This window comes from Ursus arctos, unplaced genomic scaffold (assembly GCF_023065955.2).
Source record: "Ursus arctos isolate Adak ecotype North America unplaced genomic scaffold, UrsArc2.0 scaffold_20, whole genome shotgun sequence".
In the NCBI taxonomy this organism is placed as follows: domain Eukaryota; kingdom Metazoa; phylum Chordata; class Mammalia; order Carnivora; family Ursidae; genus Ursus; species Ursus arctos.
The window spans coordinates 45,517,225-45,542,203 of NW_026622875.1; the positions used below are offsets into that span (position 1 = coordinate 45,517,225).

The window sequence follows — 24,979 nt, forward strand, 5'->3', positions numbered from 1 at the left end:
CCGCCCCAACCCGCGCCCCCATTGGTGGGCACCGCGGTTCTGGGCCCGCCCCCTAACGGACCTGTCGCATTGTGACAGGTGGAAGGGCCAGTTCCTGTTGGGTCGGGGGCGGAGTCAGAGGTAGCCTGAGCTCCGCCCGGACTCCAGGGGGCTCCTCCTCCTGCTCTTCACCGCGGGGAGGGCGGCGGGTGTGAGGGGGAATGTCATTGCTGCTCGGAGCTGTGGTGCCGCCTCCGTCTGCTTCTTCTCTGGCGCCCTCGTCCCGTCGGCTTTCGCCGCTGCCACAGCTGCACTGGGGATACGGATGGCTAGTGGGGCGCAAGGGCCATCCGAGTTGAGAGCGCGGCGGTCGCGGCCGCTGCTGAGGCGGAGACTCCCCGCCGCCTCCTCCACCCCCTGTCCCCCGGCCTCGCGGCGCTGAGGGCGGGAGCGCGCGGCGCTCTTCCCTCCTCCTCCTTTTTCTTCCTCCTCCTCCTCCTCCTCCGGGTCCCCGCCCAGCACCCCTCGCACCAGGCGGCGGCGGCGGCGGCGAAGAGCGAGACCCGCCGCCGGGGCACAACATGGCGGAGCCCTCGGCCCCGGAGAGCAAGCACAAGTCGTCCCTCAACTCGTCCTCGTGGAGCGGCTTCATGGCCCTGGGGAACAGCCGGCACGGCCACCACGGGCCCGGGGCCCAGTGCGCGCACAAGGCGGCGGGTGGCGTGGCGCCGCCGAAGCCGGCCCCCGCGGGGCTGTCCGGGGGGCTGTCGCAGCCGGCCGGCTGGCAGTCGCTGCTCTCCTTCACCATCCTCTTCTTGGCCTGGCTTGCCGGCTTCAGCTCGCGCCTCTTCGCGGTCATTCGCTTCGAAAGCATCATTCACGAGTTCGACCCGTGGTAAGTGCCCCGCCGCCCCTCCCCCGCCCGCGGCCCGCGGAGACCCAGGACCGGCGCCTCTGCCCGCCGCGGCTCGTCCCGGACTTGGCCCCACGCCGCGGCAGAGCCCCGCTCGCACCCCGGCCGAGGCGAGCGCGGGTCCCGGAGCTCCGGGCGCGCCCCCTGCCCGTGGGCGAAGTTTCCCCCGCGCAGCCCGAGGCGGGGCGTCGGGGTCTCCGAGTGGGACCTTGGCCCCTGGCCGGATAAGTGTGGCGCCTCCCGGGAGGGCGAACGAAGCCCCTCGCAGCCCTCTTGGGTTGCCCAGTCTGGAGTGGCCACGCCGGGAGCCGGCAGGTCTCTCCTCGGCCGACTCGTGGCGGACTCCCCGCCTCCCCGCCTCTGCCTTTCGCGTTCTCTCATTTTTGCGGGCGCGTTTTTGCTGGTTGGGATGGGATCGCCCCGGGATTGCCCTGTTGCCGTTGGAGGTGAGTCCAGATGTGTAGGAGCCCTGTTTACTCAGCCTCGCAGTTTTACGCTTTTAGTGTTTCTCCTTTTTGCTCTCCTTATACGGGAAGGGAAAAAGAGGTGTTGTGTAGGAAAGGAAATAATATCCCTGAAAGTGATCTGAAAGCTAAGGACTCTTATTTATTTAACACTAGATATTTTCAGGAGTGGCTTTTTTCAAGGCCCCTAAATGCACTCAGCACCTCTGTTCCACAATTATCTCGGGTTGCTTTTTCGAGCAAGAACATTACTCTGTTAGCCCAACTGTCACCCTCTGTATGTTATGCACAATATCCGAAAGCATGACATTAGTTCCTTTATTGGTCTCTGCAGGAAGGTTTGTGGATAAAAGAACAAACTACCACAGTGATGGGGAGTCTTAGGTTATAATCCAGAAGTTGCACATGGTATCCGGGACTGACCTGAATGTTTTAGGAAATTACCCTTCTAAGAGCACTAGCTAATTTAAGCACTACACTGCTTTGTGAATTATATAGATAGGAAGATTGCTTTAATTTTTTTCCCAGCTTTCCCGGCCTATTTGGTATTTGTTTTTGCTTTATACCTGAGCCTCTGCCTTTTAAACTAACTTAATTCGTGTTGACCGACTTGTCAGCCTTGAGTTAATCTTATATCCTTATAATTAGATCTAACTAAACTTTAGGATATTTGTTTTGTCATTTGAATAGAGAGAGAGAAGCTTCTTGAGAGCTACTAATATATGGATTATAAATATTTGGGGAAGTGAATTACCCATATTTTAAAATACTGGATTGAAGTTCTGTTATGGATAGAAAAATTGGTAGTGCAGCATCTATTGAACACGACAGGGGCCCACTCATGGAGAACTGAGTTTAGGTAAACAGTTACTGGGACATTCTTCGTGAAGCGAAGAGGTTTTGATTTTTTTTCTAACATTTTTTTAAAAATAATTTTTATGTTACTTGGAATCACAGAAGAAAATGCTTTGAAGCCTTGGGAACTAGGTACAGTGTTCTAAGGTTTGGGAACTAGGTACAGTCTTGGGTTTGAAACACTTAAGCAAATTAGATAAAAATGAAATTGGAACCAGAAAATGAAAACTGCTAATATTATACTGAACAACGTAAAAAGAGAAAGTTGTCTTTTTAGATTACAACAGCAGAAGTGCATGGCGACCAAACATCACGGGTAACAAAAATTGTGAATAGTATTTCTACAGAGAGTATCATTTTTACAAAGCTGAATATTTTCAATAGTAACTTTGAGGCTGCAATTAAGGATTGCAAAAAAATGCACAACTGAATGATGAGACGATTTTGTTATTTTTCCTTATTTTGAAGGAAGATTAGAAATCTGCATCAAGTCAGCCCAAAATTACTGTTGAAATTGAGTATTGTGATCATGAAGTCTTATCAGGTTGCTTCACGGATAATATTCCTTTTTTCTTCTTTTAAGTATGGTAAAGAATTAGAAGTTGATCTTTTTTCAAGTTTCAAGAATATGCTTGGAGGGCATAACCCTTTTTTATCCACGTGAAAATTTGTTTCACTTCTATTTTTTTACGTATAAAAACACATTTCAGAAACACTGTCCTTTAGCTAATTGTATGAAATTTGAACTTTAATTCATATACCTAATCTAAAGGTATGTACATCTCTTCATTCTTAAAGATCTACTTTAGGTGTTCCGCTTACTAATAGTTTTGATATTTACATTTTATTGTATTCCTAATTAAATGTTTGTGTTCATATTGTTAGATAATTGTCATTAGTATTAAACAGTCTTTTTACAATAAAAGAATTGTTCCATCCCTTACTGTAAGCAGAGATTTGCCAATATAAATTTAATGTCTAAGTATAATTTGATTTGACTTAATGAGAAAATTAGGTTTTAGACAAAAAAAAAAAATCCCTTGTTTGCTCAATTTTGTTTTTCTTTTCATATCTTCTGAAGATCTCAAGTAGTTAGGTATCTCATTCTTACAATCCATTCTTGTAGAAAAATTTTTGAAAAGGGTTATTAGTTTGCCTATCATTGTTAGTCTGGATTTTTAAAGCAATTTTCCTTCCAAGCTACAAGGACCAATATTTTGATCTTTAATCTAATACTCTAGTGTTATACTGGCTTGGGAGTCTCCCAGATTACTGTTTTATAATACAGCAATGACATGAACCTTTAATAGTATTTAAACATTTCTTTCAGATTTTGTATTAACAAACCAATTTATTCTGGCCTTCTCTGTTCCCTTTTTTCATATCTCTGTTACCAGCTTCATTTCTGAAGTCTTTTCAGTGAAAAGTTCACTTTTTCTGTTTGATTGTGAGTTTTTTCTGTAATTTACAGTAGTTCTTAAATTGCATAAGACTCTAGTTAGCTGCCAGAGGTGACTCATTGTCACAAAGTTATACTTGTTTTTAAATTTGTCACTCAATTTATTTTATAAATCTTGCAGTTGTTATAAGAGGTGGTATGTAGTGTTGGATATTACATACTTACTGATTTTAAGGTACACTACACTTTTTTAGAATTTAGCAACATTTGTGGTACGATCTCCTCACCACTTTACTTTAGTAATTTCCTCCCTTATCAGTTGAGTTGATCAGATATGAGGAAGCAGTTTGAGAATATGTTGTCTGTACTTGCCAAACATTTGGTTGAGCAACTAGTTTAACAGCACCTAATTTTATCTTTTTATCTGGAGCAAAATGTAGTTTCTACTTATTTTTGTTGTACCTATTTATACTTTTATATTAACCAAGTACCTTTTCCACAGCCGTTATCTTGTTAAATTGTAGTAGCTTTTCCCACAGTGATGTAAAAGCTCCCTATGTAAGGAGAGCTGCCCTTTTCCCTGCCTGCACAGGTTGCTGTGGGTTCTCCCTAGAGCCCTAGAGAGAATTCTCTGAGCCTCTCTGAGTTTTGGCTGCAGTTAGCCGTAAAAGCGCAGCAGATGTCTTTTTGCAGGGCAGAAAGCTGCAGTTTAGAATTGAAACTTGGAATACAATTTTTCGAAGAAACTTTGGTATAAATAATTAGTGCTAACATGTTTTCGAAGGATTGATAAACCTTTGGAACATAAACTCTTTGTAAGCTGGAAACTAGTTCCTGTACTTTGAGGTCTCCACGTTTTTCTTTACTTTGCAGATGACAAAAAGAGCTATTGACCTTAGTTGTGAAGAAGACAAATGGGTAACAAAATCAGTTTTAGAGAAAACATCCCAAATCTTAAAAAGTTACTTTGACTGCGGAATCATTAGCAATAGCAGTCCAGCTGCACTTTCGGTATACTGTCATGGGATTCATTGTAATTTACAATTTTTCTAGCCTTGAGCTTAAAATCATTGTAAGTTACAAGAACGCTTAGGGAGGAGGTGCAGGGAGTGTCTTGACCTCCTGCATTGGGTAATGGAATCAGACCTGCTCCCATTTGGTTTAAGTGTGGTGGTTCTATAGGTAGTAATCGTAAGTTTCATGAGGCATATGGAAAAGGTCCTGTGGTAGGATCTGTCAGCAAAGACTTTGGAACTTTTTCTTTTTGTTCTGGATTTTTGTATTTTGAGGGCTAACTTGAGTAAGACTGCAGATCTCTTACTGCCATGAGTAGTTTGCATAAATTCAGCATTGGTTGTAGACAAGCATTAGAAGCTCATTATGGGCTCTGACCCAGTTGTTAACAAATATGGGGAAACTTACTAGCCTGGCTGTACTTAATCTGCTTCTGATTTTTATGCTCCCTGAAGTTATGAGTACTTTGGGACATGAGAAAATGTTAAAAGTTCTCTTCATTGTAATTTCTTAGTATTCATTAGTGCATACATGCTCTCAGAAAAAATGGAAAGATTAATATTCTGGAGTGATCGAATCGTATTTTTTACTTGTTTACTTTGAAAACTTAATGCTCCTAGAGTCCATACTGCTGTTAACCCAAATTGTAAAGTATCCCACAATTCAACTGATTTGTATATTGATAAATTGTTACATTATAAAAATTTTCAAACATACAGAAAAGTCGAAAGAGTTCTATAGCGAACACTCCTATTCAACACGTAGATTCTACAGTTAGTGTTTTACTTTATTTGCTTTATCATATCTTTCTAATAGTGCTTTTAAATCGTGCTTGTAGACACTGATAGTACATCGTTTACTGTAATATGAAGAGTGTTATCTTTGTTCTCCAACTCCATAATTGTGATCTCTTATTTCTGGACGACATTTGTTTTTTATAATACTTGAACATAATGAGTATAAATACTGTTTCTGTATCACCCTCAATTGGACCTCAGGTAGAATCAAGATTTAATCTTTCTAGGTTTTGGTTAATAAATTACCTGAACACATCATAAGTCAGTGCATGTCTGTTAAATGACTTGACTTTGCGGAATCTGATGTCTCAGAAGAAACTGTGAAGTTGTTAGAAGGGTATTGATGTTGGTTTTACTAGACTTAATTTGTGTGGAACACCTAAATTTTGGGGGGGTTATTGGAAGCCTCTTATGGGTCAGCTTGTTGCTTACTCTGAGTCATATTTATGCTCTTTTATTGCCATGTTTTGTCCAGATAATAATGCTTAATTTATGTCTAATTGCAAAAGTGATTTCTTTCAGTCCCTACAATAAGGAAAAAAATGAAAACATTTTCAAATACAGGACTCATGAATACAATGTATGGGCCAAATGAATACTGTTGAAAGGGGAAAATGTGAATGGTTAACCTGCTACCCCATCTTAACTCCTTTACTTCCTGTACGTCATTCTGGTGGATATTTTTTGTCTTTAAATCATTTACTCTTTTCTGAGAAAGTTTCTGTGTCCTCACTTGACCTAATTGTGACACACATAATTTCCAGGGATTTAGAAATTGGTAGAAAGTGTCAATACCATAGGATTTTAGAAAAAAAAAAAAGAGGTGGAGGTAAGGGTGGGAAGAGATAGGAGCAACTGCCAGAGGCTCTCATATTTTAGGTAAATGTAGGTAAACAGGCATTTGTAGACTTGGAATTTTATTTCCTTGTAAAAACACCTTCAGAGTTTCAAATGAGAGGCATCTAAACATACTTTGGAATATAACCTATACATAGGTTGGTGAATGCCTTTATGTTGGTCAAGTTTATACTGTTTTTAGAAATACACGTTTCTGAAGAATTGTGACTGCTACACTAATTAAATTGACCATATCATTAGTGACCATTTTTTCTTTCTGTGGAACTTAGTGTTGCAGGATAACTTTAATATACGTTCTAAATGGTAGTAGATGCTTACTTTTTACAGTGTCTTACAAGTTGATTTTAGATCTTAGAATTAAGGAGATAAAAGATACTTCAATTCAGTATTCCCCCAACAATTGAGTAATACAGGTCTACTTGTCTTCAAAATCTATGTCCTTTTTACTGCATCCTCTGCCTTCAAGGCAGGCTTAAATGAAAGTGTCCTCCATTTAATTTATGTTTTTTAATCAGCTACTCTGATTTAATTCTTAACATATTGTCCTATCAGAATGCCTGGGCACAATCCATGCCTAGCTAACTAAGCTCACTAGTTGGATGATGGCTAATTACTTATTGATGATGACTTCAAGTTTTTACTTATTTTTTTATTTATATATATATATTTTTAAAGATTGTATTTATTTGAGATAGAGTGAGAGAGCAGGACCTGGGGCGGGGGGGCAAAGGGAGAAGCAGGCTTTCCATTGAGCAGGGAGTCCGATGTGGGGCTTGATTTCAGGACCCTGGGATCATGACCTGAGCCACGCAGGTGCCCCTGACTTCAAATTTTTAAACCTGAATGACGAGGGAGTTTTCGGAGATGGGGCTTTTAAGGGGAATAGTTGGGTGAGAAGAAAAGATGGATGAATCCCAAGTGAATATTGTTTTATTTAGATTTATTTTGTAAAAAGTTCATTGTAATGTTGGAAATATTAAGCTGTTCCAGTTAAAGAGAATTATGGGGTGGGAGTTCAGAGTAGACCCAGAATTCTGTAGTCTACAGGGCTTCCAGAGTATATGCTGGCTTGGCTTGTTTTTGGGGCAAAGAAGCCGAACACTAAAAGGGTGAAGTACTTTTTCTACGGTTATAGTTTGGCTAGATTCTTTTCTGTTTTCTTTGCACCTTTGTTTACATTAGAGGGCGTTTTGTGAGAAGGTGTTTGAAAATTGTTACTTGAGAAGATGAAGGGAAGTTAGTTTCTACCACCCACTTTAAATTGACAGTATTAGAAATGTTGGCAATTGAAGTATAGCTATGAAATGGTTTTTATGTGAAGTTTGACTTCTTTAGAATTGGTGATATAAAATTTGTGTGCTTCACTTACATGTAATTTCATTGAGTTAATAGTTTTCATGCTTTAGGTTTTCAATTTTTTTTTTTTACTTTTTTATTCATTCCTATCTGAAGAGAAGGACTATTCATAAAATCATAAAGAAAACTTATGTTTATATTAATAAAGCATAAATGATTAGTTGATAACTAAATTGACAATGTTTCTTTTGAGGTTTTCTTTTCATTTCCTTTTTATGCCTTACAGGTTTATCAGCTATTCTCCGGTAAAGATTTTTCTGCACAGTGCAGTGTTCTTTTATTATCCAGCAATCTTTCCAACCTACACATGACTTCAGATGAATTTGGTTTTTAAACTTAAATTATTGGGTCTTTCTCTCCATAGATAGATGGATAGATAATATTGTAGCATATGCTGTTTTCTATACTATTTTAAAATTAAAATGTAGTAATTCATAATTAATTTCTGAAGTTCCTATATGTGCACAGCTTGAATTATTGTGTGTTGCTGGCCAAATGGGTGGAGTAGAGTTGGTGAAAAGAATCCCCACTGGGAAACTCACTTGTGACCACTATTTTTATTTCATGCCTATTCTTTTTTTTTTTAAATTGAAGTATAATTGTCATTATATTAATTCCAAGTGTACAGCATAATGATTCGGTATTTGTATAGATTTTGAAATGATAATAAGATGTTAACATTTGTCACCTTATAAAGTTACAAAAATTTTTTTTCTTGTGATGAGAACTTTTATTATCTGCTCTCTTAGTAGTTCATGCCTATTCTTAAAATACCAGTAGAATAAAGTCTATTTAAGTAGGTTTTATTATTAAGGTAAATTATTAAACCATCTTACTTGTATAATCCACAGGAACAATAATGGAGCACGGAATTATTGGAAGGCAGTACTCTTGAAGTTTTTGAGATATTCTTTGAAAATGTCTTAAATGTTTATATAAGCATGAGAAAAATGTTCTGCAAAAGCTTTTGGTGAGAAAATGTTTGGTTTTAGTCTTTAAAAAAGTTTTTCTTTTATGGTGAAATATAACACATTCTGAAAAGTATGTAAACCTAATGTACAATGTACTGACTAATTATAAGATAAACATCCGTGTGATCATCACCCAGATCAAGAAATAGAACATTGCCACCACCTCAGAAGCCTTGATGTGTACTTGCCTCCCCTGCTCCCCACTTTTGTATAGTAATTACATACTTGCTCTTCCTCATAGGTGGTACAATTCTGTGTGCATTCCTAAATAATATTATTTAGTTTTGCCTATTTTAAAACTTGAGATAAATGCACTTAGAACTTTTGTGTCTTGTTTTTTTGTTTTGTTTTTTCTCAGCATTGTGTTTAAGATCCATCTTCATTGATCAAAGGGTTGTGGAGAATATGTGGCAATAAAGTTTAGCAATAATTTGATTAACCAGGCTTCTTACCCCCCTGAGGAGGTTGCCTGCTCTTTTGCAGCAGGAGGTACTTGTAGGAAAAGGAAAGCATCCTTCTCTTCACTTGAGATCAAAAATTACCTCTTTGAGCTGGAGTCAGCCTTGTCTCCAGATAACCTTGACAACTTTTCAAAAAGTACTAACTGGCCAGGGAGTTTCAGTCTTTCAGCAAGACACTGAGGCTACAAGGAAGAGAGGGTAAGGGAAGAGACATCACTGTCATTCAGGAGACAAATGATAAATAATCAGATAAATGCAAAAGTACTGGTTTTTAAACTATAGCTTTTGCCAACTATTGTTCACTTTAAAACTTATATATTAAAATTTGTATAAGGTAGGGAGTGGTTGTTCTTGAAAGAAAGAAGGAAAGAGAATGTTGGAAAGAGATCTGAACTGAAGGAATTTAGAAGTACCCTAAGAATGGGCTGTTTAATAATGTATTGGTATCTTTGTAAAGGATTGCTCTCTATTCTTCTTACAGTCTTCCAAGGCCACTACTGTTTTGCTTTCCCATATCTTTATTTCCTTTAATGATTTAGTACCTCTTGGTTTTAGGAAGAATAGGAGAGGTTTGATAGTAGTAGTTTCCTTTCAGAAACTCTCTTCAGGGGATAAAAAGTTTTATTCAAAGAATAGTAAAGGTCAGGTATCGAGTAATGTATGCAATTGTTTAATCACTGTGTTGTACACCTGAAACAAATACAACATTGTATGTCAACTATACTTCAATTAAAAAAGAATAATAAAGGAAAGGTCTTGATTCTTCATGTAGGAACTTGCAATCTGTTGGGGTGTGGAAATTTGGCATTATGTGTTAGCAAATGATTAAGATATTGGAAATGAAATTCTAGCCCATCACTGGCTAGCTGGATATCCTAGGAGAACTTTAAGGGAGGGAGTTTTTAGTTCAGTTGAGTATTTCTTCCAAGTAAGCTTTTCTTTTAAGTAGAAAGCAATTCTTAAGGGAAATAGTAAACAAGAATGCTCTCTAATGCATGTTTATTTATTGGTCAGAATGAATGATTTTGATCAAATTTGGTGGTATTTTTCTGCTGTCCGTTAGTATGTAATCCATGCTACATGAATGGATAACAGTTGATTTCTTTTGTAAACAAATGAAGGCTTGTTGTTATAGTTAATGCACTGCTGAAGAATTTAAATCTAGGACCGCCTTTCTTTAAACTCCCAATTTAGTCAGCTAGTATTTCTACAGAATTCAAACTTAAAATTTAAACTAAGTATTATAAGGAAAGTGTATACATACTTATTATCCTTTCTTCCCTATATCCCTTGTAATATATGCCAGAGAGAAATATAAATGACTTTGAATTAGGCTGTATTTGGATAATGGTCCAACCTAATGATTTAAGCTTCTTTAATACCTCTAGTATTTCCTCTTGTTTGAATTCCCCAGGGATGTAGGATAATTTTTTTGAAATGTATTAACTGTTAGGAAACATGCCAGGCATACTTCTTGCAGAAATAACAATCTAGTATAGTTTATCTGCCTTGTGTGAGAGATATAGATACAGGTTTTATTGATCCCAGTATAGAACAAACTTACTTTGCTTAAATTTTGTTCAGGACTTTTCATTCAACTAAATAGGCTAGAGCTGTTTTGAAGATTTTAACACGTGTAACGTAAAAACACTCGAGATTTAAGTTATTTGTTCTTTGCCTAAAGTGGTAAAATACTGTTACGGTGATATGGTTCTTATTTCCATCTCTAATGAATAATAATATTAATAACTTACTATAGAGAGATGAGATCCTTTAGGGTAAGAACATAATTTCTAATCATGCTAAAATATCCTACCACTGTATTAAGAACATAGTGGGTGGGGCGCCTGGGTGGCACAGCAGTTAAGCGTCTGCCTTTGGCTCAGGGCGTGATCCCGGCGTTATGGGATCGAGCCCCACATCAGGCTCCTCTGCTGTGAGCCTGCTTCTTCCTCTCCCACTCCCCCTGCTTGTGTTCCCTCTCTCGCTGGCTATCTCTATCTCTGTCAAATAAATAAATAAAATCTTAAAAAAAAAAAAAACATAGTGGGTGTTCAATTTATATTAACATGGATCCTTATCCTTAATGGTAACCACATTTTATGTTTCGGTGATGATAGTAATAGCGCAGGAAGTCTCTATTGTGTAATACCTTGATAAACCTTGGATTTGACTGTGATATCAGTAGAATCATATGTATTAATTCTGTGATTCGTAATAAGAAATGTATGATTGGTCTTCATCCTCATTTCTGGCACAGAGCTCCTAAAACCTTTGTAATTTTCTAAGTGATGAGAGTGGAAAAATGGCATCTTTTGTTATGTTAATGCAGTGACTTTGGAAAGCCCTTAGGTCACCTGAGGATGGGGGCTGGTTGCCAGTGGAACCTACCCTGTGATTAGAGGGTTGGAACTGTAAGTCCTACCTCCTGACCTCTGGGAAGGGGAGAAGGGTTGGAGGTTGAATCACCAGTGGTCCCAATAATTTAATCAGTCATGCCAATGTAATGGAGTCTTCATAAAAGCCCCAAAGGACAGGGTTTGGAGAACTTCCATATTTGTGAATATGAGGAGATTTGCGGAGGTTGGTGTACTCGGAGAGGGCATGGAAGCCGCGTGCCCCTTCCCACATAATCTTACCCTATGAATCTTTTCTATCTGGCTATTCCTGAGTTCTATTTTTTTTTATAATAAATCTATGATCTAGTAAGTTAAATATTTTATCTCAGTTCTGTGAGCAGCTGTACTAAATTAATTGAACCCAAGGAGGGGGTCACTGGAACTTCTGGTCTATAGCTAGTTGGCTAGAAGCACTGGTGACAGCTTGAACTTGTGATTGGTATGTGAAGTGGGAGATTGGGGGGCTGAGGAGGTTAGTCTTGTAGGTCTGAGCCTTTGTGGGATCTATAACACTATCTTACTGTCAGAAATAAGGTGATTTGTAGGACAAAGATGTCAGAGAAATGATCGTTGGTGTGGAAACTCACCACCTCATTGGAATTGGTGGTGGACCTCTTAGTAGTGAACATCATAATCTCACCCTCAATAAAGGTGTCATTTTAATCTTATAGAAGAAGGAAAGAGTTGGTGATGCAGAAAGAAGGTGATAATGCTTATGGAAATATAATTTATGTGAGTGCGTGATTGCCACGAGCCATTGGGAAATGACTGGCTAGCTGGATATCCTAGGAGAACTTTAAGGGAGGGAGATTTTAGTTCAGTGAGTATTTCTTCTGAGTACAGATAACTGTCTCAAGTTTTAACTCACTGTTAAGGAATATTGGATAAGAAAAGACAGACTAGTTAATGCTGTTAACTTTTGAGCTGATAAATGAAAAAAGGTATGTTAGCAATATAAGTAAAGTGTACGAGGTGGCATTTTGTTTGAACTTGAGAAATATATCTTGATGTGGAGGAATAGTAAGAATAGAAATGATCCTTGGTATGTAGGCATTAAGTTCATGCAAATGATGAGTTTGGGTGGGGTTGGATTAATGGTCCGTTTGGTTTCTTGGCTCTTGATTTAACTTTGTGATCACAGCATCCCCCAACCAAAAGTAGAGCATTCCAATGAAAAGTTTTGTAAGCCAAAAATGCATAAAGCAAAGAACCATTAATTTATGTGGAAAAAATTGTTTATGGTGTTCCGAGACCCCAAAAATAACCCTACACTTTTCTGATGCACAGGAGTTTAGGCCTAAGGGACGCATGAAATAGAGAGAGAGATAAGGAATAGACAGACGCTCACAGATGCAGTTCAAAGCTATGGTGGCTTGATGCTGAGTGTTGTTCCCAAGGGACGGAGCTTGATGGTGCCAATTCTCACTGCTTAGGGAGCAGGCTGCCTCCTTAACGGCATACCACAAAACAAACACTGAACGCCGTTTTTCCGTTTTCCCATTTTCCGTAAAAGTGAAAATCCTCTTTGATTCTTTCAGTTATCGAGAATTGGTACTGATGTAGGTTGGTGGTGAAGTTGAAGGTGAAGTGGCAAAAGGGGAACTTTCAAAAGGAGGGGATACATGTATTGGTAATTAATTTGGAAATTAAACAACACTTTAGGAAGCCATCACAGCTCTGACTGATTTCATTTAAACATTCCCACAAGAGGTTAAAGGATACGAAATAAAAATACTCATTGGGGTTAAATAAATCGCCTGTCTCTAATAAAGTGTCTCTGCGATAGAAATAGCTTTGTCTATGTCTACTTACTGGGAGGATCATTGAATGTTGTAGATCCTGAGAGTTACATAAGCCAAAATATAAAGTCATTAACTTTTTTTTAATATATATTTTTAAGTAATCTTTGTACCCCATGTGGGGCTCAAACTCAGCGATCCTGAGATCAAGAGTCCTGTGCTCCTTGGACTGAGCCAGCCAGGCACCCCAAGCCTTTACTTTTTTTTTTTTTTTAAACTACGGATTGAACTCTTAACAAAATGACTGGTCAGCTCTTTATACTATTCCATGTAATAATAGCAACATTCTTGTGAGTCCTAGAACTGGTATGTTGTAGTGGTCTCACCAGATGTTTTTGTGTTTTTTTTTTCTTTTATCCATCAGTGTGCCTTTAAATCTGTTATAGTGAACAGGGTTTGTTGAATATATTGACAATTAAAATATCGCATATGTTCTTAATTTTTAAAAATTTAATAAGCATCATGGAAGTTTAATTTTAATTCTAAAATCATTTTTACTCTACACCATAGCTAAAGAAAACTGTATTTTAATAGGCCAAGCAGCTTTCTGGCATTAGAAGGAACAGGATAATGAAACAATGTGTGGGAGATGAGATAAATCTAATCTTAAATCTATAAAGGCCAGTTATTCACTGAAAGTAGAAAAATGAGCTTGAGAAGCAAATAAAATCTTTTTTTTTTTTAAGATATATTTATTCATTTGAGAGGGAGAGCACATGCAGGGGGAGGGGCAGAGAGAGAGGATCCCCCAGGCAGACTTCCCATGGACTCCCCACCCAACGTGGAGCCGAAACAGGGCTGCAAACCACACAGGGCTCCAACCCACAATCCATGAGATTGCCACCCCACCCGAAACCATGTCTCTAAGTGTCCCACAGCTAAAATCTTTTTTTAAATATTTTGTTGAAGGTTGTTAAAATGAGTGGGTCACTTCTTTAGAAAGGGAGATCTTTTGTTTAGTATACTTTATTTTGGTTGTTTAAATAATTGACTGCATTTAAATAAAGTGTAATATAAACAGCATTTAAAACAAAAGGTTTTCCTTTTGAAGTAAAAATAATTCTAGACTTTTGAAAAGTTTGTAATGTTATAATTGTTGGATATGAATTGCAACATAATATAAAGCTATAAATTTTTATAAATCAAACTATATTGAAAATGCAAATTACATATAAAATAATATATATGCCATATATGTAATTATGAACATAATGGTAAACACCCGTGTGAAACCGCTACCCAACTATAGAACTAGGATGTTAACCAGTTTCACATCCATCCATATTTCTTCTCTAGCCTGATCTGGTTTTCCTCTTAGCCCTAAGAAACCATTATCTGAGTGTTGTTTAACACCTCCTTTGTCATTATTAAAAGTATACATATGTTTGTGTGTCTAGACAATATATTGCTAAGTTTTGCTTTGTTTGGAGCTTTGAAAATAGTAGTATTCTGTATATAATTTTCCTTAATTTGTATTTATACATTTCCTAGTTGATGAATATTTGGGTTTCCAACTTTTTGCTTTTATGAATAATGTTAATAAAAACCATTTTCTGATGCATGTGTATGGATGGTTGCTGGAGTATATACCTGGGAATTTTGTGATAATTTTTGTTTCAATTCATAAAAATATAATACACCAGCCCAAAACTTGGTGACAAAAAGCATTTCATTGTTTCACAATTCTGTGGGTGGAGTGGGAGTTTTTTCTGCTTCGTGATGTCAGCCTTGGTGCTGGGATGATTACAGTCATCTGGGGAGGCTCAACAGGCTGCAGTCAGCTGGGGCTGGAAGTGCTGGGATGCTATACTGCTTTAAGAGTCATCCGGAGTCTTGATTGGAAGCTCAGCTGCAGCTTTTAGCTCCTTCATGTGGCTGCTTAGGCTACCTCACAGAATGGCAGCTGAATTCTAAGAAAGAGCATTCCAAGAGCAAGAAAGCAGCTTGTCCAATTAAGGGCTAGGCGTGGAATGATCAGTGTCACTTCCACCATATTTTATTGTTCAAAATAGACATGGGCCTATCAGAGAGTCACACATACTGGTAGGGACAGAATTATTTCGGACCATCTTTGGAGACTGGTTACCATAGTGTATTTATCATTTTTATTTCTTCTCCTGTCATTCACAGAAGACTTTGTGCTTTTATGTTTTATGTTTGTGTCTTTGGTCAGTTTTTTTGTTGTTGTTGTTTTTCTTAATAACTCGGTTATTTTGTATTTTTGGGGGAGGGATACTAAATCTGGGTTAAATTTGTTGCAAATTTTAATGCATTTGTGGCTTACTGGACCATAAGCACTATGAAATAGATATTTTATTACCCCCATTTTACGGATGAGAAAAGGAAGTACTGTGTAGTGTGTTGGGAGAATACTTTTGAAATCAGAAGCCTCGGGTGATATTTTTGGTTTTCAAAATAGCATGTGCAAATGTGTATAATTATGAAATGGCATGATGCTTCCATCCATCTACTTATTATATCCCTCCACTTCCAAAAGACTGAGGCTTGGAAAAATTTGCTACCAGTATTTTTTATTCACTTATGGTCTTTTATAATATTCTAGGTAAAGTGCTAAGTGACTTGGCCAGAGTGACAGAGGTAGAACCAGTACATTCATCTCCAAGTTTTTCTAGTCTTACCTGTCTTGCCTATACCCATACTTCAGTTTTTTTCCCCACCGAATTATTCAGTTGGGTCAGTCACTCACTATTTGCCAACACATTTCAAAACTTGCATTTTTGATAGCCAGACTAGTTCTGCTATTAGTTCTCCCACTTTGAGGGTATGCTGGAGATCTCAGAAGACAGTGGTAAGGAATTTGCAGATATTTGAGATTTTCTTCACTGATCCCACCTCCAAACTTTATCATGGAAATTAAGTTTCTTAAGTGTTGTGCTTAGAATATTTTTTCCAAATAATAGAAGCCAGAGATTGACAACCAATTTTCAAATATTTGCTTTATGTTCTTTGAAAAGCACACTTTTAGGCATTGAGTGCAGTGAGCTGCTTTAAAACTGACAATACTACAGAACAATTCTGAATTCTATAATACAAGGCTTTAAATAAAATGAGACAACTTTCTATCATGCCTGAACAAATACAGAATACACAGAAATAAACTTGTAGACACTTCCCAGCTCTCGAATTAGGAAGATTGTTCTGTGTAAAAGTTTCCCATCATTACAATTCTGTATGTTGAAGACAGACACTTAAGTACTCTCCAGTGTAAAAGCAGTGCCTCAGGGAGCATGACTTATTTTCATGTCCCTTCAGATTTATTGGATCTAAGATTCAAAGGCAGACATGAAAGTCATAGTAATACTTCTGCTTATTGGAGGAATTCTTTGACAGGTAATGGAATACAGAGCATCTTTAGACTTTGACTCAGAAGCATTTTCCATCAGAGATACCAGCCATTGTATGACCAAGCTTTTTACACATTTTTATTCTTCCCTGCCCCAGATTCTTCCACTTTCAGTGTCATGCATTAGAATTAGTTATCTTCCTCAAGAAGTAAACTAAAGTATAATGTATTTCCTATAATATTGATACAATGTTACCATGACGAAGTATAGGAGTCAAGTACAGTAATTTGTTAAAAAGCTAATGAACATAATGTAACACCATTTGTAAAAAAGAAAAGGGGGGAGGGGAATAAGTCCATTTAAAATTCAGTAAATGCATTTGCAACGTTTGTAATTCTCAGAATAAACACATTTTAAAGTAGAGTATATCCCAAACATGCTAATCTTTGAGGAGTTTAATACATGTTATTTTATAGAAATTGCTGAAATTACTTTAGATATGTGAAGGATACCAAAGTTTTCATATAGTTCAGTATTTTCTGTCTCTCTCCTGCAGCTGCTTTCAAGTGAGAAAATGGACTCTATTGTTTATTCTTTCTTATTAGCCCCTTCTTATGTTTGCTGATACTTTCTGTTTGAAAAGTTTCTGATTAAAAGCTAGGTAAATGGGATCACTTTTGGTTTCTTTGGACTATAGAATGAACTTCATACCTTGAAGAGAACATAGAAATCATGGAAATTATTTGTTAGAGTGGTTGCCAATATCCCAGAAATTGTAGTTGGAGGCAAAATAACCTTTGATAATTTAAATTTGGAAAAACTGCATATCCCGTCCACTTATTTATAATACATATTAACGTGTTAAAGGCTTAGATGTTCTTGAATACAGTGTTAATTTTCTTTAATCTAGTGTTTACCATGTTTAATTTCAGAATTACTGTAGGATTTTTTAAAAAAATTGTTCCATACAATTGGAGATCTTTTTTCTATAATGTATGAATGTGTGTCTGACCTAAATATGTATTACATACACATGTATGTGTGCTCTGTGGAGAGAAAGAGAATACATGCCAAGTGTGTGCAGCTCCTGCCTTTTGCCCAGGTGTTTTAGACTTCAGTATATATTGGATTTAAGCAAAAAATATCATTGGGTAGTTTCGATTTATCAAATCCACTATTTTATTTTATTTCTTGTAAAGATTTATTTGTTTGAGAGTGAGCGAGTGTACCAGTTGAGGGGGAGGAGTGGGGAGGGGAGAGAGAGAGAGAGAAAATCCCAAGCATACTCCTCGCTGAGGAGAACCCAGTGTGGGGCTTGATTCTGAGAACCCTGAGATCATGACCTGAGCCAAAATGAAGATTCAGATGCTTAACTGATGCATCACCCAGGTGCCCCCAAATCCACTATTTTATATGTGATCCTAGAATTTTTTCAGGTTTTTTTGAATGGCATTAAAATACTTTTGTCAGTCTGTTATTTTGATGTAATTTTTTTGTGCCAACTTTTCATTGTCCTTTCCTTTTTTCCAATTAGTTTATTAAGTGTCCTGTATAAAGCAGAACAGACTCTTCCTTTTTCAAATGAATGCTAGGGAAAATTGATAGGTGTCATGGTCAGTTACGGCAGAAATTAAGAGATAGGACTGTAACATGGATGTTGTTTTCAATTAATGTGTTTGGGAGAAGTCTTGCCCTGTTTGTTCTTATGAGTTCTAATATCTTTTTGATCTGTAATGCGTCTCATCTTAAGAGAAGGTATAGAGAGAAGCTCAAAAAAGTCTGCAGGACAGTATCAGCTTTGAACAACCCTTGTTTTTGTTTTTTGTTTTCCATGTGTTGCTCAAATAGAAAAACAGGTAATTTGTTCATCTGATAAATACAGCATGAACTCTGCTTCAGGAAGATCTTGAATCATTATGACTCATCCATCAGTTGTAAGAGCAGAGAGGTTAGTGAGAGTAGTCTTAAGGCCCAGTTGGAACTGCTTGTATATAAATGAGTAGTGGTGATTTGGTGGTGTGGTAGTGGTCAATCTGTGTATTCGTGGGTCTTTACAAACTTCAGAATGGACCTAGTAAAAGTAAAACAGTAAAAAAAAAATGACTACTTTATTCCATATCATTAGTAATTTTTTGAAATTTTCTTGTTTGTTTTGCTGTTGTTAAACACTGATGAATTTGTTACCCTACTAGGCTTGAATATATCCTTGCATGAGTTTCCGTTGTTTAATAAAATTGGCTATGTGTTTAATATGTTATCTAGATGGTGTTTATATGTAGATGTGGGAGGACTGGGTTTAGATTGTTACTTTTAGTAGTTCTAGTAAACTGGTGGGTTTTTTTCTCCCAGGTGTGCCTGTTTAGCCTGTCAATCTGGTATGCTTTTGTTTTTGATCCTGCCACTAGATGGCAGAATAATAAATGGTAGATTGAGATGCCAGTTATAGCTGGTGGCCTTAGCTGCTTTGTACTTTTCCTTTACCTTCGTTGTTCTCTATTCCCATTAGTGCTGAATTTGGGGTATATATGAAGTCTCTCAACTAGTGGGATTTAGGTAGATCTGGTACCTTGTAGCCTGAGAGTGTGCCAAATGACAAGGTAAAGGAGAAGGAACAGAAAACCTTTAATCCTAGATATAATCATTGGTGTTCTAATACTTTGCTTTTTACTTCTGTTTTTATTTTTTCTTTGTGGAACTCTGGCCTTTCCTTTATTTCTTGATTCTCTTACACTTATATTGGCATCCGTAATTAGTCATTTCTGTTGGTGGAACTAGTTGCCTTCTCATTTATTAGGCGAATACATGTTAACTTGGCCAATTTTGTAAAATCTTAACACTACACTTTGCAAACAAACTCAGTTATAATTGACTGTATGAATCTTTTTACAGAATGTATCATTTTCAAAATAGCCTGTTGATAGACTTTGAAAAGTAGAGTGATGGACAAAGTGTAGGGTGGTGGGAATGTAGCTTCCATGATTATGTTATGTAAGACTGTGTTACTAGTGGACTTCTACCAGAGAATTCTTGCTGGCTCATGAAGTAAGCAGCCTTGTTGGAGAAGTCCATGCACGGGGAACTGCAGGAGGTCTCTTAACGGGGCTCCAACCAACAGCCAGCAAGAAACCAGGGCCCTTGGTTCTGCAGCCTCAAGAAAATGAATTATGCCAGCAACCTAAGTGAGCTTGGAAGTCAGTTCATTCCCTGAATGAGTTTCCAGATGAGAACTCAACCCTGTTAACTCCTTGATTTCACTTTGAGATCCTAAGCAGGGGATCCAGTTAAGCTGTGCCTAGACTAGAGACCCATGAAACCATGAGATAATGTGTGTTGTCCTAAGCCAGTGATTTTGTTGTAATTTGTTTACAGCAATAGAAAATACCAAAAAGAAGAAAATTTTAAAAGAAAATTAATACAAATACCCTTGATAAACCTTCCACATCTCTGAATGTTACCTATTTGCCAGGGTGTTGTGGATACAATGGTGTGAGCCCAGATAGACATGATCCTAGTCTGGGGGAGAGGGAGACTTGAAACCATTAAGAATGACAAATATTCTGTAGATCTATGATGCCATGAGAGCATCTGATAAACATAAATACCTCTTTAGGACTTAATCAATCTTTTTAAAACTTACTCTTCCTAGGTTGTTTTCTCATTTTTTAGCATAATCTTGACATCATAATACTTGATCTAGTTTTATTTCCAGTTAGCATTATGAAAATAACTTATGTGGGTTTTTTTAGCCTTGCACATGCTCTTTCTACTTTCTAAAACACTTCTATTCTTTCCTGCCTTTTTGCTTAATAACCCATCCAGGTTTAAATTAGATGTCAGTTAAGTTCCATGAGGGAGCTTTGTGAGGACAGGTCTGTTCTGTTTCTCCAGTACTTAGCACAGTGCAGGTAGGCCCATTAAAAAAAAAAAGGAAAAAAAACAACAAAAAACCTTGATATGAAAAAAAAAAAAAACAAAAAACCTTGATATGGAGTATACATTACCGGTGGAAGTATTAATGGTACTCCTACTTTGGAGAACTGTTTAATGTTTTTAAATATATGTGTACTCTAAGAGTGGTTATTGAGTGGAATTGCTAAATATTTATCCAAAAATATAAAAATGCATGTCCTTAAATAAGACAGAATTAATTGTAGTATTCATAATCTGGAATACTACTCAGCAATAAAAAGAGAACAAACTGCTGCTACATGATAAACCTCAAAAACATGTTGAATAAAAAAAACCAGATACTTATAGAAAGTAGAATCTATGATCTATATTTATTTACTTAATTTATTTTAAGATATATTTATTTATTTGAGAGAGCACGTGAGTGTGGGGTGTGGGAGAGAATCTCAAGCAGTCTCCCCACTGAGCACAGAGCTCAATATGGGGCTGGATCTCATGACCCTGACACAATGACCTGAGCAGAAACCAAGAGCCACTCAACTGACTGAGACACTCAGGTGCCCCTATGCTGTATTTATATGAAATCTAAGAACAAAATGAATCTATGATAAAAGAACTCAAAGTGTTTGGGAGGGAGAAGTGGCAGGAAAGGTTCACATGGGAACTTTCTGGGTGATAGTTATGGGTTGATGGTATATATAAAATTGTCAAAACTCATTGAATCAAACATGTAAGATCAGTATTATTTTAATGCTTAATATAAATTATTCTTCAGAGAAATGTTAGATGTCCTTTTGTATCCCTTCTGTTCACTTCTCTGTTTGATTGTATTTGTTTGTTGTCTGTCCCTCCTGCCAGATTGTCGAAGATTGTCAGCTTCATGAGATCAGAGACCAAATTTGCCTTTGGTTCTCAGAAGTGTGAACTTGTATGCATAATGCCCAAGCTTATTGGCTCTGAGGAAAAAGTTATTTGTGAACTCTAATTTCTTCATAAGTTTGTATCTATACTTTATGGTTGCATTTTCAAGAAAAATATTTGCTTTATTACAGAATCTTGTATTGAGTGTTTTTCTTTATGTAGCTTCTAGCTTTTTCTGCTCTAGGATGCACAAAAGACATCTGTTTAAGTGTTGTAATCTTGCTCCAGTTACAGCTTTGCCAACCACAGTTTGAGATAGCACAGTGCTATATTTATATACCAAAATTTAAAAATCCAATCTTTTTTATAAATGTGAAGTTTATTTTATTCCTCTGAAACAAATGAAAACTGAATATTAATCCTATTTTTTCCTGAATCTCTTTTTGTCATCTCTCCTTAATTTTTAGAGATTGGGCAAAAAAAGGATAACCTATTTTACTTTTTAATACAGAAAGCCTTAAGTACCACAGTAATTTGAAAGAGCACCAGGCAGTTACAGAGAGCTTTGTCTAACTAGTGCTATCCTTTATGGTGGTGGTATTAATTTTTCCCATATTAAAATATTATTATTTTAAATGATTTAATGACTGAAAAATAAGTATAGTCTTGATTTCCCAAAACCGCTTCAGTGGATCACAGGTGTAATTTTTTCCGAACTATTGAAAAAGGTAATTCACAGCAGATTTTTCAGTGCTGGAAAGAAATGCCTTTCTAATATGACTTATGTGTTGGGGGTCTTCCAAAATTAAGTTTAAAATTCTGCAGAATTTTTATGCACATTCTTCTGGTGAAAGAACCCGTATTTTCGTCAGATTCTCAGAGGCCCTCACCCAGAAAAATTAAAAAACCTATCTCAACCTCTGAGGGTTTTTTGTTTGTTTGTTTCTGGGTGTTTTTTGTTGTTTTGTTTTGTTTTTTGGGTTTTTTTGAGATCTTTTTCATTGCTTGTCCATGGTTTTGCCAACTTTTCAGAGACAACCAACTCTAAGGTCGGCAGCTAATCACTTCATATTGAGTGTTTACCTGTACTGAACACTGTGAAATTTGAACAATGTGTATTTGATGTCTGTTCTCTTCATGTCTTCGTTGTTGTTTTGACTGTTTTTATGACCTTTTTGGTTACAGAACTAAATCATAATAACTGCCCTCTTTGCACCTGTGTTCCAAACCATCCCAGATATGAGTATAAGAACAATGAAGAAATACTTCCTTTAGTAAACCTGATTTTTTTTTTTAAATATGGAATCTCTGGTCAGAAATGCTTGTTCTCACTTATTACACTGGTTTTGTGGGGGAAATGTATACTTGGCAAGATTTTTAGGAATATCAAAATCTGCAACTGTGTTGCTGCATACATATTTTATCTGTCACCTGATAACTTATTCTATCCTGACTTTCCTATTTCTAATCTTGTTGCTTTTATCCTTGAGGTGGTACCTAGCTATAAAAACCTATAAAAAGGTAAAATTAGCATGATTGCAAAAATCAAGAAAATTCATGTTAGAGTCACTGCGTTTTGATATTTGTATTCTATTTTAGTTTAACAAATAGAATTTAGTATTGTAGCTAAAGACCATGGGTTTTGTTTTGCTTTGTTTTTTTAAGTAAGCTCTACACCCAGAGTGGAGCTTGAACTCATGACCCTGAGATCAAGAGTCACATGATCTACCGACCGAGCCAACCAGGTGCCCCTTCCTGTTTGGCTTTGATTCTTGGGAAATGAAGTCAGATTTAGTTTTTAAACTCATAGGCCCTTATGACCTACATTTCTGTGTGTTTTTATGTAGTCTTGAATTTTTATATCTACACTTCTCTCGTCCTTTATCTTTCTGCGTTACCTTTATTTTATTATTTATTTTTGTGGACTAAGAAGATGATAAATTAAGACATCTTACAGATCTTAGGATTTTGAAAATTATTTTTATAGGCTTTGATTGCAAAAGGTTTTTATTACTAATGGTACATTCAACATTCAAGTCATTTTAACAAATATTTATTGTGTGATAACTGTATGAGGCACGGTACCAAGGATTAGGAATATATATAGGGGTCTCTGTTGTAACAGAACTTATTTTCTGGCAGGTAAACATGTATTAACAAAGATCTAGATAATTTCAGTTGTGATAAAGGCTATGAAAAATAATATGGTAGCTAGTGTATGGGATGTGGCTTTGGGATTACCACCGTAGATATGGAAGTGAAGAGGCCTTTTTGAGGTGATATTTAAGCTAAGATCAAAATGACAAGGAGTTAGCTATCCCTGTGAGGATCTGAATTAAGAGCATTCCTCCAAGCAGGAACACCTTGGCATGTCGAAGGGACAAAATAAGGCTCCCATGGCTAGGATACAGTGAGAAACATGGTATGGATAGTGTTAGGATAGGGCCAGATCAAGTGCTGATATTGGTAATTATGGAAGTTAAAACTCTTAATCAAAAAAAAAATTTTTTTTTTTAAAAAGAGTAAGTGGAACAAATTCTTTTGGTTGCAGCAAATGTTTTTCATTTCTGCATACAATACCGAATAGTTTTATGAGTGATGAAAGGCTTTAGAGGCCAGAACATAAAAAGGGACCCAAATGCACTGACTCAGGTATATGGAGTGTTCACACATGAAAATTTAATTAAATCAGTTACACTATTTTTATTACCTTCTACCTGAATAGTATATTTTTATAGAAAGAATAGTTTGCCTTAGAATGGGAGTTAAAACATTTTATACATCTCATAACCTCATACTAGCACTAACTCACTTAACTCAGGACATTTGTGGAAAATGTTTCAAAATTGGATCATATATAAAATATTCAGAGGCACTTTAACAAACATTTATTGAACTTACTACGTGCCAGTCACTGTGCTTGGTGCTAGGGGTAGGAAGATCAATTCATTTATCTTTGCCTGGAGATCAAATCAAGTGAAATAGACTCTGGGCTTTGCTGTTCTTTAGTTGAATGATCTGGAGCAAGTTACTTAACCTCTTCATTTATCTTCTCATCTGTGAATTGGGAATGGCAATAATACCTATATCAGTAAGTTGTCATGAAGGTTAATACAAATGAAGGTACTTAGAACAGTGTACAATTCATAATCACTCATTAAATGTTCACTGTTTATTATTATTTACTTAGGTTGGAACCTACTAATAGTAAATTAACGCTGTTTATTAGTATGTTGCATTGAAAAAGGTAAAATGAAAAGTGCAAGATTGAGTATAAAGGGGGAAGTGCCAGCTCTTATCTGAAAAGGATAGTTAAGGCTTAGAAAGAGGTGTCTTGAGTTAGGTCTTGAAAGATAGGTGTGGGAGGATACTAAAGGAAGATTTGCTCTTCAGGTAGCATGAACAGCTTGTGCATAGGTATGCAGGTATGAAAATAATGAATATTTGTTCCGCAAAAAACCTGAAGTTGAGGTATATCTGAGAAAGAAGTAGGAAGGAGCCATTTCAGGGTAAGGCTAGGGAACGGAGTCTTAAAAACATTAGGACTTTAGATTTGGGAAATAGTTGGAGGATCTGTATAATCGTTTTAGAAATTTTTCTGTTGTGTGGGGGGTGGAATGTGAGGTCGGAAGGAGATAC

General features: G+C 37.1%; 1 protein-coding gene across 2 annotated transcripts in view; it reads left to right on the forward strand.

The window, feature by feature from the left end:
- The first annotated feature begins 407 nt into the window (after positions 1–407).
- The window catches only part of STT3B (STT3 oligosaccharyltransferase complex catalytic subunit B), a 103,116-nt gene continuing 78,544 nt past the window's right edge, over positions 408–24,979 (forward strand). Inside the window, exon 1 of one of the 2 annotated variants that reach the window (XM_026496849.4) lies at positions 408–874. In XM_026496849.4, the coding sequence (XP_026352634.2) occupies positions 561–874 (314 nt within the window). In that variant the 5' untranslated portion in view covers positions 408–560. The remainder of the gene's footprint in view (positions 875–24,979) is intronic. The other variant, XM_057316051.1, reaches the window with a different exon arrangement.